This window comes from Pongo pygmaeus, chromosome 1 (genome assembly GCF_028885625.2).
Source record: "Pongo pygmaeus isolate AG05252 chromosome 1, NHGRI_mPonPyg2-v2.0_pri, whole genome shotgun sequence".
NCBI classification, from domain to species: Eukaryota; Metazoa; Chordata; class Mammalia; order Primates; family Hominidae; genus Pongo; species Pongo pygmaeus.
Genome location: NC_072373.2, coordinates 112745849 through 112759304, shown reverse-complemented (window position 1 = coordinate 112759304; position 13456 = coordinate 112745849). Strand labels below are relative to the sequence as shown.

Sequence of the window (13456 nt, the reverse complement as noted above, 5' to 3'; positions counted from 1 at the left end):
TTTTGTGGATGCTCTCACCCCAGGTATAATTTCCCCAGTGGAAGAGCAGAGTAGCTCTCAAATGTTGACCACCTTGCCACCCGTTTTATAACAACCTGCCATATATGTAAAGATCTTTGGCATGTCCTCTTACTTTATACTAAGCTCCTCTTCCCCTACCTCTTTTTTCCCTAAATGTTTGCCCTCTGGGCAAAATGTACACTAACTTTTCCTAATTTTTGTTATGTCTTGTAATTGCAAGTAATCAAAGGAGGGATGGGGTCAAGCTGGGTGTGGAAAGCTTCGCTCCCCACCTCCATTATTATAGAGATGGGACAGGCCTTCCATCACATTCTCCCCTGTTTTGATCTCTCTACTGTCCATGAGTGCCTGAGCCCTGATGAAGGCATGTGGCATTGCTCTGATTAGTAGCAGGCAAAACAGATCTTTAAAGGCTAGGAAACCATGTCCTCCTTTGTCTGATTCTTCTGCTGTGACCTCCAACTCATACTTATCTATTCCTTATCTCTGCATGGAAATCTTCTCTTGGGTTAGTGGCATATTCACTCTCTTCCCCACCGCCCCCCACCCCCCCCCCAATAAGCTTTTATTTGGCAAAGACGGGGAGTTGGCTGTTGGAGACAGAGAGGGCAGGGAGAAGAAGAGCAATGAGAGTAAGCAGAAGGAACAATCCGATTCCGATGGAGACGAGGCAGGGTGTTCGTCAGCCCTGTTAGCAAAGTAATCCTTTGATATCTGAAAAGTAAAAGAAGCGGGGTTTATCTGGCGAGCTTTTTATTTCTGCCGTCTGAACCCCGTGCAAGAGAGTCACTGTGAAGTACTGAACTGGAACAATGTTGGCCCAGCTAGAACTCTCCTTAGCAACCTTCAAAATAAAACAGATGTTGTCAGCACCAAAAGAAGATTTTTCGTCTCTGGAGCTGAATTTGTCTCACAGCTCTGATCCTTGGTGTATTGTATGGTGCTGTCAAATCCCAGCACTGGCTCTCCGTACCCGCTCCCTCTTCAACTTCTGAATCCCAGCTCGAGGACTTTTTTTTTTTTTTATTGAAAGTGCTGCTTGCACTCCAATTTGAGGCTTCTTTGAAGTACTTGTGCATTGATCCCGGCATACCCGGGGGGAGATGCAGGGACTGTCAGACAACAGGAGCGGAGCTCTAGGAGGAATGGGCTCCTTTAACTGGAAGGGATTTGTTGGTAGCTGTGTTCTCCAGAGAGTGAAAAGAAATAAAGAGACTAAATTGTGGAAAAGGCTCAGTTATTATCCAAAGGATCCCGTCATTTGTTTTCCTTTGGAGTGCTACTACCATTGTGAAAGTCATCAGCGTGCTTTTCCTGACTGATGCTAACAGATATAGAACCTGCACCTTCCCTGGTGCTTTGCACTTAATAAGCACTCAATAAATATTAGCTGAATGGGTAAATAAACCAGTACCCACACATGGATTTTGTTAAAATGTGTGCATAGGAAAACTAGAATTGCTAAGAAAGCAGTAATGTTCAACTCCTAGGATATTCAGAGATATTTGCCCCTGAGTAAACCTAATGAAAGAGTGAGTAATATGAAAAACAATTGCATTCTTTTTTTTTTCTTCCTCTTAAATCTTCTCCTTCCCTGTGCCTATGACTCAGACCATTACAGCTGCTTGGACACTTGTCAGGAGCGGGTAGGGCATGAGCATAGCAGCAGACCCTTCTCAAAGACTTCTCTGCTGGACTCTGTCCAGAAGCCATTGAGCCTGGCCTGACACTCCATGGTTGTCTCTAGATATGTAACATGCATGTATATGCGTATGGATACCATACCACATACAACTTGGGACCAATATAAGGTAACCGAGAAGTGATCAAAAAAGATAGACAGACAACCTGCCAAGCACTCTGTTTATATAGGTGGTCTTAGGTCATATAACTCTGGAATGTGTCACAGAAAAGTTTTCGAGAGAGTTGGTTTGCTACATAGGTAACATGCAAAACTCAGTTTTGTCACTTGACAGATCAAAATGAATAATTACCATTTATTGAGCGTCTACTGTGTGCCAGGCACTGGACTAAGGACCTTATATGCATTAAATGTTCAATGTGAAAATATTTTTGGCCTTGGGACTCAGCTCAGCTTCACTCCTGAAACTCCAGAGCATAGTCCTAAGGGCTGGGTAGTTCTTGTCTTCATTTGCTTGGGGCTTGTGTACTGAGCTAGGTGAAGGGATTGAAGCTGATTGGGGTCTTCTAGAGTTGCACTGTGCTAAGCAGGAAGACGGGGCGATGACGTGAATGGGCCTGGCAAGTCCAGAGCACTTGCAGCCGTTGAGAGGATCATGATAATTTTTTAGATGTTGAGAAAAAACCTCTTTTACTTAGAATGTATGTCCTACTTTGAAGGGAAAGAAAAAAAAGATTTAAGTTGGCTTGCAAAATGAGGTACAATTTAAAGCAGGAGACATAAAAAAATCAAGATCAAAAGGGTAAAAGAAGAATAGATATTGCAAGGTGGTTGGTATGAATTAGTTATTATATTTGAGCACTGAATTTGCCTCTGAAGTTCTGAAGAGTTGAGACAAAAAAAAAAAAGGTGTGATTATACAGTTCTCTGAGGAAGGAAAACATAAACTCTTTCAACGAGACAAACTTTCTCTTGGCACTGAATTTGTCATGTGCTTTTTCATTTTGGGGCATTGGAAAACATAATGGACAGGGCTTTCAACTGTTCTTTTACAAAAGGCCCTAAATGATTGTTTAAATGGATGTTTCTTATATCCACCCTCTATAAAAGCTGAGGACATAAATCTTAAGTGTGTGAAGGGCTTCTGTAAGAAGCTGAATTACTATGGGGGACAAATGATGCTTTGTGTTGATCCAATTTAGTATATGTCTAAAACAGAGAACCTAGCAGAATGGCTAGTTAATCTGCACATTAAGCCATCTCCTTCTGCTATCAGATGTCTTAAATGAGCCTTTGGCAAGAGTTGGATACTAATCAGTTCATGGTTGAGCTCTCTGCCCGAAGTACCAGACTTCTGTGGTGTTAATTGGAAGGGGTTCTACAGGCTTTGGATATAAGAGCTGGAGGAGGCAGAGTTGAGTTCTGCTGTTCAGTCTTAAGAACCTGATTTGCATTCTTCCCCACTAAAGGACTGGCCCCTCTTCAGCAGTGTGCCAGCAAGGAAGGTAATTATTTTCTTTAAAAGGAGCTGTTAATCTGCTAAGTACTTGGTAGAAACTTTAGAGTTCTGGGCCATTTATAGGCGATAAGATTTAGACCTGTAGGTTTTTTAAGGATAACTGTTATCAGCTGTCTGTCCAAGATTATTCTGGAAGGCAGAAGTGCACGTGGCCAAATGTTGGAGTCAGGAGACATGTGTTAGTCCTCCTTCTAGGTATGTTGCCTCGGGTGTGTCGATTAACATTTCCAAGTAAGTTTTGGTTTCCTGGTTTAATATGATAATGCATATACAGTGCTTAGTACAGTGCCTAGCTCTTAAATGCTCACTGCATTTTCTTGGTGGTGGCGATGATGATTTGTTAGTGTTTGAGGGTCTTCGCCACCAAGTTCTTAACCAATTAAGACCTAAGAGTTTGTCTTAGGGCATGGAGGAGCCCAGCGTAGAGGAATTAGGAGCATGTGTGTCCTAAAAGCAGCTGCTTAAGAGGAGCTAGAGAAAGGGGTTGAGCTGACCACACCCAGCACTTTTCCTCCCCCTCAAGGCTAATAATTCACTTTTCCTTCTCTGGGAGGAGCAAATGAGGATGAAGAAAGAAAAACTTCATAAGTATTTCTTTTTTTTTTTTTTTTTTTTTTTTGAGATGGAGTCTCGCTTCGTCGCCCAGGCTGGAGTGTAGTGGTGCGATCTTGGCTCACTGCAACCTCCACCTCCCAGGTTCAAGCGATTCTCCTGCCCTAGCCTCCCAAGTAGCTGGGACTACAGGGCGCCCGCCACCATGCCCAGCTAATTTTTTTTTGTATTTTTAGTAGAGATGGGATTTCACCATGTTGGCCAGGCTGGTCTCAAACTCCTGACTTCAGGTGATCTGCCTGTCTCGGCCTCCCAAAGTGCTGGGATTACAGGTGTGAGCCACCGTGCCTGGTCCTTCATGAGTATTTCTTCGGGTGCAGGCATAGATGTTGCATTAAAATGATGTTATTTTTATTGCTCTGAAATGGCTAGTGCTCCATCCATCCTCATAATGGTTCTGCCACAGTAAGGTAACAAGTCTCCCCTCCCACCCCCTCCCAACAACAATAGCTCCTTATTTGTAGCCTTCACTCATTAAATGTTGGTGAATATTTAATTGTTATACAAATGATGATCGTGGTGTCATTTTGACAATTGGTCAATATGCTCAGCTGCCTCTAAAGTACCTATCCAATTCAAAATAATAAAACCCTGTCATCAGCAGAGGCTGAGTACTCCTGTTTCTTCTAACTGGTGCATGCAGCCATTCATATAATTAGCTGTGCCAAGTTAACTAAGTTTCAGAGGGGGTATTAGAACATGGTCCTGTTGTACACAGTTCAGGATTAGTGCTTCAGCTGTTGTCATCACTCTTGTCTTCCGGGAAGTAGCAGGCTTTGAGAAAGATTAATAACGTGGGTGTGTAAGGAGGTTGCACAATTTGATCATAGTAGGAGCCAGGCCACGGAGCCAAAGCCTGTCCTATAATTCTGCTCTCACACACTCTGCAAGGCCTTAGTCTTCTAATTTAGCTCCTCTAACTTTTGCTTTTTGTTTTTCATTTGGAAATGTACATGAAAATAGTACCAACTTTATAAGGTTGTTATGGAGATTAATTGAAAATGCAAGGAAAGTATATAGCGTGGTGCCTGGCATATGGAAAGCCCTTGATAAATGCTCATTGTTTAGCATTATTATTGTAAAATGGGGATAATAATACCTTCCTTACAAAATTGTCATGAGAGTAAAAGGAGGTATTTTGTATGAAAATCTCTAGATCAGGCTCCTGCACATAGTAGGCCCACAATACTTGTTTTTACAAATTAGCCAGTGATTCTGAAAGCTTTTCATTGTTTTGAAAGTTGTGACAAAGGAGTCTAATGAGCCATTATTTTTAAAGCCTTTCTTTGGGGGAGGGTCACTCTTTTGGAGTCTGTGTGTAGCTTGGGAGATGGTGTGGACATGAGCAGACACCTTCCTGGCATCCAGATTAGGGAGCAGATCCCTGCTTCTCAGAACGTTAGTGATGCCGCACTTGGACTGGCCTCAGTATTCTGTGAGAGGGCTTACAGTGTGTGTTGTTGTTTGTTTTTAACTTTTAAAAATAGAAATTTACAAATATTCACAGTTGAAGAAATAACCACCAACTTCAACAATAATCAATATTTTGCTGATGTTATTTTATCTCTCTTCCCTATTCCAGACACCAGACACACACAGACACACACACACAAACACACACTTTTTTCTTCTAGAAGAGTATAAACTATATCCCAGACATCATGCCATTTCACTGTTAAACACTTTAGTATGCATCTTAATGATAAGCAGTTTTTAAACATAACCACCATTGCATTCTTAGCTGATTTCTTGATGAGATCAAGCAGAATGTAGCAGTAATCAGTGGTGAAATGCCTGTGCCCAAAATGAGCATTTTAATGCAAAATATTAAATTTAGTTCAATTCAGCCAGTATGTTAGTATTTTTTATGTACAAGGCACTGCATGCACAGCACGTACAGAGAATCAAGGTGGCAGTCCCTGGCCCTGGGAAGAGTCCTGTGGAAAGCCCATAAGACATACATACAAATAACCAAAGTTCAAGGCAGGATTCACATAAAACCCTTAGAGAGCAGGGAGCTTGGCAGGTGGTGGGATTTGTTGAATACGAAATAGGAGTGTGACATGCGAGTTCAAAGGAGGCATTCTCCGTTGAGTAGGAGAGGATACACAGAAGAGGTGTGTGCATGACAGGCCTTGAAGAAGGGCACAATCTCTGCAAACCATTTTTAAAATTGTAAAACAATGTTAAAGGACAATCTGTCCATGCACCAAAACAAAAAAGAAATCAGAACCCACTCCTACTCCTACCATTCTGACGTGGTGGAATCATATCTTCTCCAGGAGAGTAAGTCTAAAGTTGAGCTACAAGGCTGGTGGATAGTTCAAATGAATCTGCCCCTCATAAGTTCACAAGCCAAGAATCCATTTGTTTTTGTTTGCCTTTGCATTAAAACTGACGCCTCCTTTTCTGAGGCCTAAGGTTAGTTTTAAGAGAGAACGAAGAGACCAACTGTTGAGGTCAATGAAGAGATTTTTCTTTCCTTCCAAGATGGAATTCCTATAGCTAGATGCACACATTGTGCAAGTCCCCCGTACTCTCATTCCGCTGTGTTTGGGTACGTAGGATTCAAACAGATTCATTTCAGGGTGGAGAATGGAGTAGAATGAAAGAATCTCTTCAGTCATTATTTAAACTACTTACCGAGCAGGTGGCCCAGGTGCTGAGGCAGACAGAGCAGCAGGAAAGAAGGCAGATAAACTGGAAGCATAGGAGTAGCTAGGGAATGGTGAGAGGTACCATCTGAGTGGAGTTGAGAAGGCCGTGGGTGCTACGGCTGGGTGCACACAGTGGAGGGCCTTGAATGCCAGGCTGGGGAGCATTTTCTTAACTCAGTAGGTGAGACAAGAAGCCATGGGAGGTTTATGGAGCAGATGCCCAAGCAGTCATGTCAGTCATGTCAGGTGGCATTGGGAGATTGTTATTACAGTCTTGGCTAGAGGGAGTGAGGGCCAGGGTGAAGGTGTTCTTCATGAGGTTTTCACTTCTATTTGCAAATATTCATAAAGTATCTACTCGGCATCAGGCCTGGGAACAAATAAATGGAAGAGACACTGAGGAGGTAGGATGTGTGAGACTTAGGAACCCTCAGAGTGGAGAGGTGGAAGGGAAGGAAGGGAGAGCGTTGAAGATGGCACACCTTTGACACTGAGTGACCTTGAGAATGAATGGCGGGAATGTGGTAGCAGGAATGGTTGTTGAAAAGTTTGGAGGTGGGGCTGGCTGTGTTTGGAACAAGGTTTTAGCTCTCTCTCTCTCTCTTTGTCTCTCTCTCTCGCTTGCTCGCTGTGTGTGTGTGTGTGTGTGTGTGTGTGTGTTTGCAGAGGCAGATGTGGAGTGAGGTGAATTCGGTTGTGAGCGTGCTGCAGTAAAGATGCCATGGATGCCCAGTCAGAATGCCCAGACCTCAGCTCAGGCCAGTGTTTGGGTCTGGAGGCTAAGGAAAAGCTGGGTTTTCATGTCTGGGGGAGTGAGCTTTGGGGTGTGAGCACGCCAGGGAGTGGGAGGAGAGAGAGAGCTGCCCAGGTGATTGGCACAGGAGCTAGTTTTGACCACCTTTTCTGTGTGTTCTGTGATCTGACCACTAATAGGTGAGTCAAGTCACTCGAACATGTTTTTTTAATTGACAGATTAAAATTATATATGTTTGTGGTGTACCACATGGTGTTTTGAAATATGTGTACATTGTTGAATGGCTAAATCAAGCTAATTAACATATCCATTACCTCACATACCTACAATTTTTTGTGCTGAGAATGTTGAAGATCTGTTTTCTTAGCAGTTTCCAAGTATACAATACATGGTTATTAACTATAGTCACAATGTTGTACAATAGATTTCTGGAACTTATTCCTCCAGTCTAACTGAAATTTTGTGTCCTTTGCCTAGCATTCTCCCCTCTCCATCCCCAAGCCTCTGGTAATCACCACTTTACTGTCTGTTTCTATGAGCTCAGCTTTTTGAGCTCCCACATACAACTGACATTATGTGGTATTTGTCTTTCTGTGCCTGGCTTATTTCACTTAACGCTGTCCTCCAGGTTCATCCGTGTTGTCGCAGATGGCAGGATTTTGTTCTTTTTTTTATGGCTGAATAGTAGTCTATTGTGTATATATACCACATTTTTTTAATCCATTCATCTGTTGATGGACACGGATTGATTCCATATCGTGGCCCTTGTGAATAATGCTGCAATGAACATCTGCCATCTTTCATCATAGTTTTGACAGCCTTTGAAAAGGTGCCACTCTGAAAGAATCTGCACGGGGGTGGACGTAAACCATTAAGGATCAAAGGGTCTGTCACCTGTGAGGAGACAGAAGAGGAGTCCCCACAGGCAACTTCATGGTGTTTTGGATCACACTGGTCAGTCAGGCTGAGGCGAGGGCCTGCAGGGAGCTGTCTTCTGGGTCAGATTCCCTGTGGCAGTAACTTAGTGTCATGGCAGCACTGCACTCAGCGTTCCTAAAAATCATATGTCAGTCAGTGGAACTTAGAAATGCGAAGTTTAGAAGACAGTAGGTTTGGTTCATCTGTGAGCTAAGGATGCACTTGAAAGGTGGTAGAAGACAGGGCTCCGTTCCCATCTGCCACTTTTGAACTGTGTGGCCAAGTCACTAACTTCTTTAAAGCTCTCCCCTCAGAAATGGGAACTGTGAATAGTGATCACAAATATATACACGTGTATGTGTATACGAATATGTGTGTACCTGCATACACACACACACCAGGCACCAATCTAGGCATTTTAAGTACAGTATATTTTAACTCTTAACCCTCACAATAACATTATGAGCTAGTTACGGTCATCCCCATTTGTATGGGTGAGGCACCAGAGATCTGAGTAATCTGCCCAAGGTCAATAGCAAGTAAATGGCAGAACCAGGATTTGAAAACAGTCTGGCTCCAGACCTCAGCTCCTCACCACTGTTCTCTGCTGCCTCACAGTTCGCTGTTCAGGGTTATGGTTCTCCAGTCCCCACACAGTCTCATGCCACATAGGAAGGGTCTTATGTGTTGTGCTTGAAATGGACTGGAGGCTCCATGTAACAGCCACTGCTGGCTGCTGCCTACAGATAGTTGATGCTCAGTGTTCTGGGGCAGTCTTGCTCTATGCACAGCTGGTGCAAATCTGCCCTTTCCACATGAGATGGACTTAGTTGTCCTGCTCTGCACCCACATTGCTGCATCCTGAATTCGACAGGAAAGTTTAGATGTGGAGTAATTTGAGCATTCCTTATCTTTTGCATATGATGGTGTAAACACAGTTGGGTGGTGTGTGTCCTTCAGTCAGTTTTTGCTAGGGTGATATGTGGTGTGGTGTATTAGCACCATGCCCAGGTTCAGGATATCCCCTAGTAGTGTGACAGCATATGAGCCTGTAAAATGAGCAGTCAGGATGGCCAGTGGATTCCTCTCTAGCCCTGGCAGTCCCACAGCCTGTGGATTTCTCTACGGTGTCCACATCACAGTACGATGTACTCCCATGGATGGGCACAAGCAATTAAATACTTGCGAAGATGACATTTGAGGAATTAGGATTTTGAGTTCTTTCCATTTCCTGGCCCACTGAATCATTCTCGGAGAAATCATGATGTTATAAATTCCATTAGAAGTGTAAAACACAAGAAAAGTTCCTTGACCTCAGCAGTTTGTAACCTGTATGTCATAAATGAAAACAATGTTAAATAAAACTAAACTTTGATCAAGGTGATGCAGATAAAGAGTGTTGATAAATGGAAAGTTCTGTTTAGGTAGTATTATTTTTCTCCCAGAAGGCAAAGTGCTATGGAAGAAAAACGTAGCCCTTTATAGGCCGGGTGTGGTGGCTCGTTCCTGTAATCCCAGCACTTTGGGAGGCTGAGGTGGGCAGATCACTTGAGGTCAGGAGTTTGAGACCAGCCTGTCCAACATGGCAAAACCCTGTCTCTACTTAAAAAATGCAAAAATGAGCTGGGTGTGGTGGTGTGTTCCTGAATTCCCAGCTATTTGGTTGGCTGAGGCATGAGAAACGCTTGAACCTGGGAGGCAGTTGCAGTGAACTGAGATCGCGCCACTGCACTCCACTTGGGAGAACACAGTAAGACTCTGTCCAAAAAAAGAAGAAGAAGAAGAAAAATGTAGCCTTTTCTAAAAGCCTGAAGATTAAGGCAGTAAACATTTACTGAGTGCCTACTGCATAAAAGGCAGTGTCTTTGGAGCTTGAGGATGAGACTGTAAGCAAAGAGTCATTGTGGAGTGGGCTAACTGGCATACAAAAGTGCATAGATGGCTTATTGGAGCACAGAGTATATCCCTTCTGGGGACCCAGAACCAGGTGACATTGAAGAATAAGTGGAAGTTTGTAGTGCATCTCACATCATCAAGTGGCGTGAGACTGTGTGGAGACTGGAGAACCTTGAGTAATCAGGTGTAGAGGAGCTGGGAGAAAGGAGAGGAAGCCATAAGAGGATTCCAACATCAACTCCTTGGCAAGTATGGAGGAAGCCTTGGGGCCAAGGAGGACAGATTCTCATGGAGGTGCAGAAATGGATTAAATTGATGCAGTGAACCCCAGAGGAAGGAGGGGTTTTTCTCCCAGTGAAAACAGGACTGTGGCAGAGGCAAGGGGATGCTAGGAGAATGCTAGCTTCCCTCCCACCCTTCTCTGCAGGGACATGGAATGCTCATTAGGGCCAGATTCACAGTGACACAGGTGAGTTACATGTGGCAGTAGCGAGAATGTCTGTGGGAGAGTTTGAGGATGGGAGTGCTTATTGACTACTGAACACAGATTCCGCAGAAAAAGTCAGAGGAACGGTAAAGTGAGGACAGAAATATGTAGGGGGAATGATGGCCTGAGGGCCTTGCATTTAGGGCATGGCCAAGGGTGACAGGAAGCTGAGCCACTGTGCCACTGATGGGGCTCGAGTTCTGGAATTTACTGTTGGGTGGGGTTTTCCGATACTGTTCCAGTGGGGGTGTTGGAGGTCTGTGGGCTTGCTTGGCATTCCAGAGCAATCTTGGTAGGGGGTGGACACTGAGCTTCTTAAGAGATTCTTCTCAGAAGACCTTAACCTCTTGGGGAAACTGACAGCAGACCCCAGTGCCATGGAAAGATCAAGACTCTGGCCAAGGACATTGGGCTTCTGTCCTTGGGAGGTTTTCTTGGGGTGGGAGGTATGAGAGGCGGTGTTTTACAAGTTTTGCAAAAACACTGTTCTAGGATCCTATCCAATGCTATGACTGATTTCTGTCTCTCTAGTCCGGCAGGAGAAGCATTTAATTGTCAAAACAAGAGCAGTCTTTGTCTCATTCGTTTTGCTAATTCTTGCCATGTTACTCTAATTATTTTCCTATCCTGGCCTTTCTGTCTCTCTTATTCAGAACCAGACTACCAGGTGTACCTGAATGCTTCCAAGGTCCCCGGGTTTGCAGATGACCCCACAGAGCTGGCATGCCGGGTGGTGGACACGAAGAATGGGGAGGCGAATGTCCGATTCACGGTTTCGTGGTACTACAGAATGAACCGGCGCAGCGACAATGTGGTGACCAGCGAGCTGCTTGCAGTCATGGATGGGGACTGGACGCTAAAATATGGAGAGAGGAGCAAGCAGCGGGCCCAGGATGGAGACTTTATTTTTACTAAGGAACATACAGACACGTTCAATTTCCGGATCCAAAGGACTACAGAGGAAGACAGAGGCAATTATTACTGTGTTGTGTCTGCCTGGACCAAACAGCGGAACAACAGCTGGGTGAAAAGCAAGGATGTCTTCTCCAAGCCTGTTAACATATTTTGGGCATTAGAAGGTAGGAACTTTTTTCTTGTTATTCATTTTTGTTTTGTCTTTGCTTAAGTCATGCTGCTGTGTGTTGATGCACAGTCACCCTCTGCAGGTTATCACTTACACTAGGAATGTGTGTCCTGGACATTGATTGCCATGCGACCCGTTGCACGTGCTCTTTGGACTCACTATCACCCCTCCTCTGTCCCCAAGCCCCAGAGAGGTCCCTCTCAAACCCACTGTCAATCAGCCAAGTCTCTTGTTTCCTGAACTTTACCTCTGAATGTTCCTTTTCTCTTTCTTGCGTTAAACATGATGACTCTGAGGACACTCTTTCCCCTGGAGAAACAGTTACCTCTCTGAGGACAGTTTCCCCCAGAGCCTACCTAAGTGGTGCCCATTTTCTTCCCACACTTCTCATAACTGGGCCTAGAGGTGGGGCAGGTGCCCTCCTTGATCCTCCCTGCAGCTTCCAGGCCGTTTTCGCTCACTCCTAAAAATATCTAGCTTCGAATCTCGTGTCATCATCACTCCATACCACCTCTTCTCGTTACTATTGCCTGTTGCCTCCTAGGTCCTCCGTTCATTCTTTGAAGATGTTAGCGTTTGTTTCATGGCCACTCTGTCTGACACTGCTCCCATCTTGCTAACTTCAGTATTTGTGTAGAGCACTGGGTCACATTTGGAAGCACCCTAGGAACTTAAAAAAAATGCTGGTGCTTTGTCCCACCAGAAATTCTCCCATCCAGATACTAACCAGGCCCGACCCTGCTTAGCTTCCAAGATCAGACGAGATCAGGCGGGTCCCACCAGAAATTCTATTTTAGTTGGTCTGAAGTATACGCATTCTGGGCACTGGAATTTTTAAATGCTCCCACAGTGATTTTCATGTGCAGCCAAGGTGGTGAACTCTAATACAGTTAATCCTGTCATTCTCAGTTGCTTGTCCTCTTCTCTGTAGTCATCATGTCCTCTATCCTATTTTGGTCCTACACGCACATGCTTATATGCTACATTAGACTGTCTCCCTTCTGATAACTGAAACCCCTCCACAGTCTCAATTTCAAGCATCCTGTTCTCTAAACATATCTCCTGTCTTTCTATACCGCTGCGTCTAGTACTCGAGCAACAATCCCCCAACCCTACTGGGGCCAACAATCTGTTAATCCTAACCACCTGACATCGTCCTTCACTCCCATTGTGTCTTCACGTCTCTCTCACTAGGGTTCCCATTTGTAGTCCAGCATACACCTGGACCGGTGTACATTATGATAGCACCTTCTTTCATTCTCAGAGCTAAGGCTGGGAGGTAGGGGTAAGTTATGTGGTCACCTACTGTTACCTAGCCTAAATTCCCAGTCAGTTTTAATCACTCCCTTGCATACACCCCTAGCTCCCTTCCCCTCGGTTTGCATTAGACTCTGGCCAAACCACAACCCAGTTCAAAGGCAGCTTTCTGTAGCCTCCCTACCTGTGCCCACAGACCTAATGTGGTTGGAGAGAAACATTCAAACATGTTGACTGATCTCCCTTTAAAGTAGTGGTCACTTGTGACAAGTGGGCTCTCGGCACTGCCTGGGAATTATTGTGCATTTCCTTAGTCTGTTTATTTCCCCACTCTCCTAAGTGATTACTGCATATCACCTTCTGTCTCTGCAAACCTCCTCCCACAGCTTCTCTCTCAGCTGTTGGCCCTGCTTCCTATTCTCCTAAAAGTAGAAATAATCAGGAGAATTCTCATTCACGCTGCCCCAGGGCTGAGACCAGGTCACGTGGCATATGTCCTGGCAGAGGCCAGCCCCTCTCACTACTTAGACCATGGCTGCTCTCTCTTATGTCTTTGGTAATTCTCTCCCTTCTGGACCTTTCCCATTGGTCTGTCAATGTGCTGTTAGA

General features: G+C 44.5%; 1 protein-coding gene across 1 annotated transcript in view; it reads left to right on the top strand.

Annotated features, from left to right (window-relative positions):
* The window catches only part of PTGFRN (prostaglandin F2 receptor inhibitor), an 80863-nt gene that overhangs the window by 40195 nt on the left and 27212 nt on the right, over nucleotides 1–13456 (top strand). Inside the window, exon 5 of the mRNA XM_054443252.2 lies at nucleotides 11160–11585. Within this exon, the coding sequence (XP_054299227.1) occupies nucleotides 11160–11585 (426 nt within the window). The remainder of the gene's footprint in view (nucleotides 1–11159; nucleotides 11586–13456) is intronic.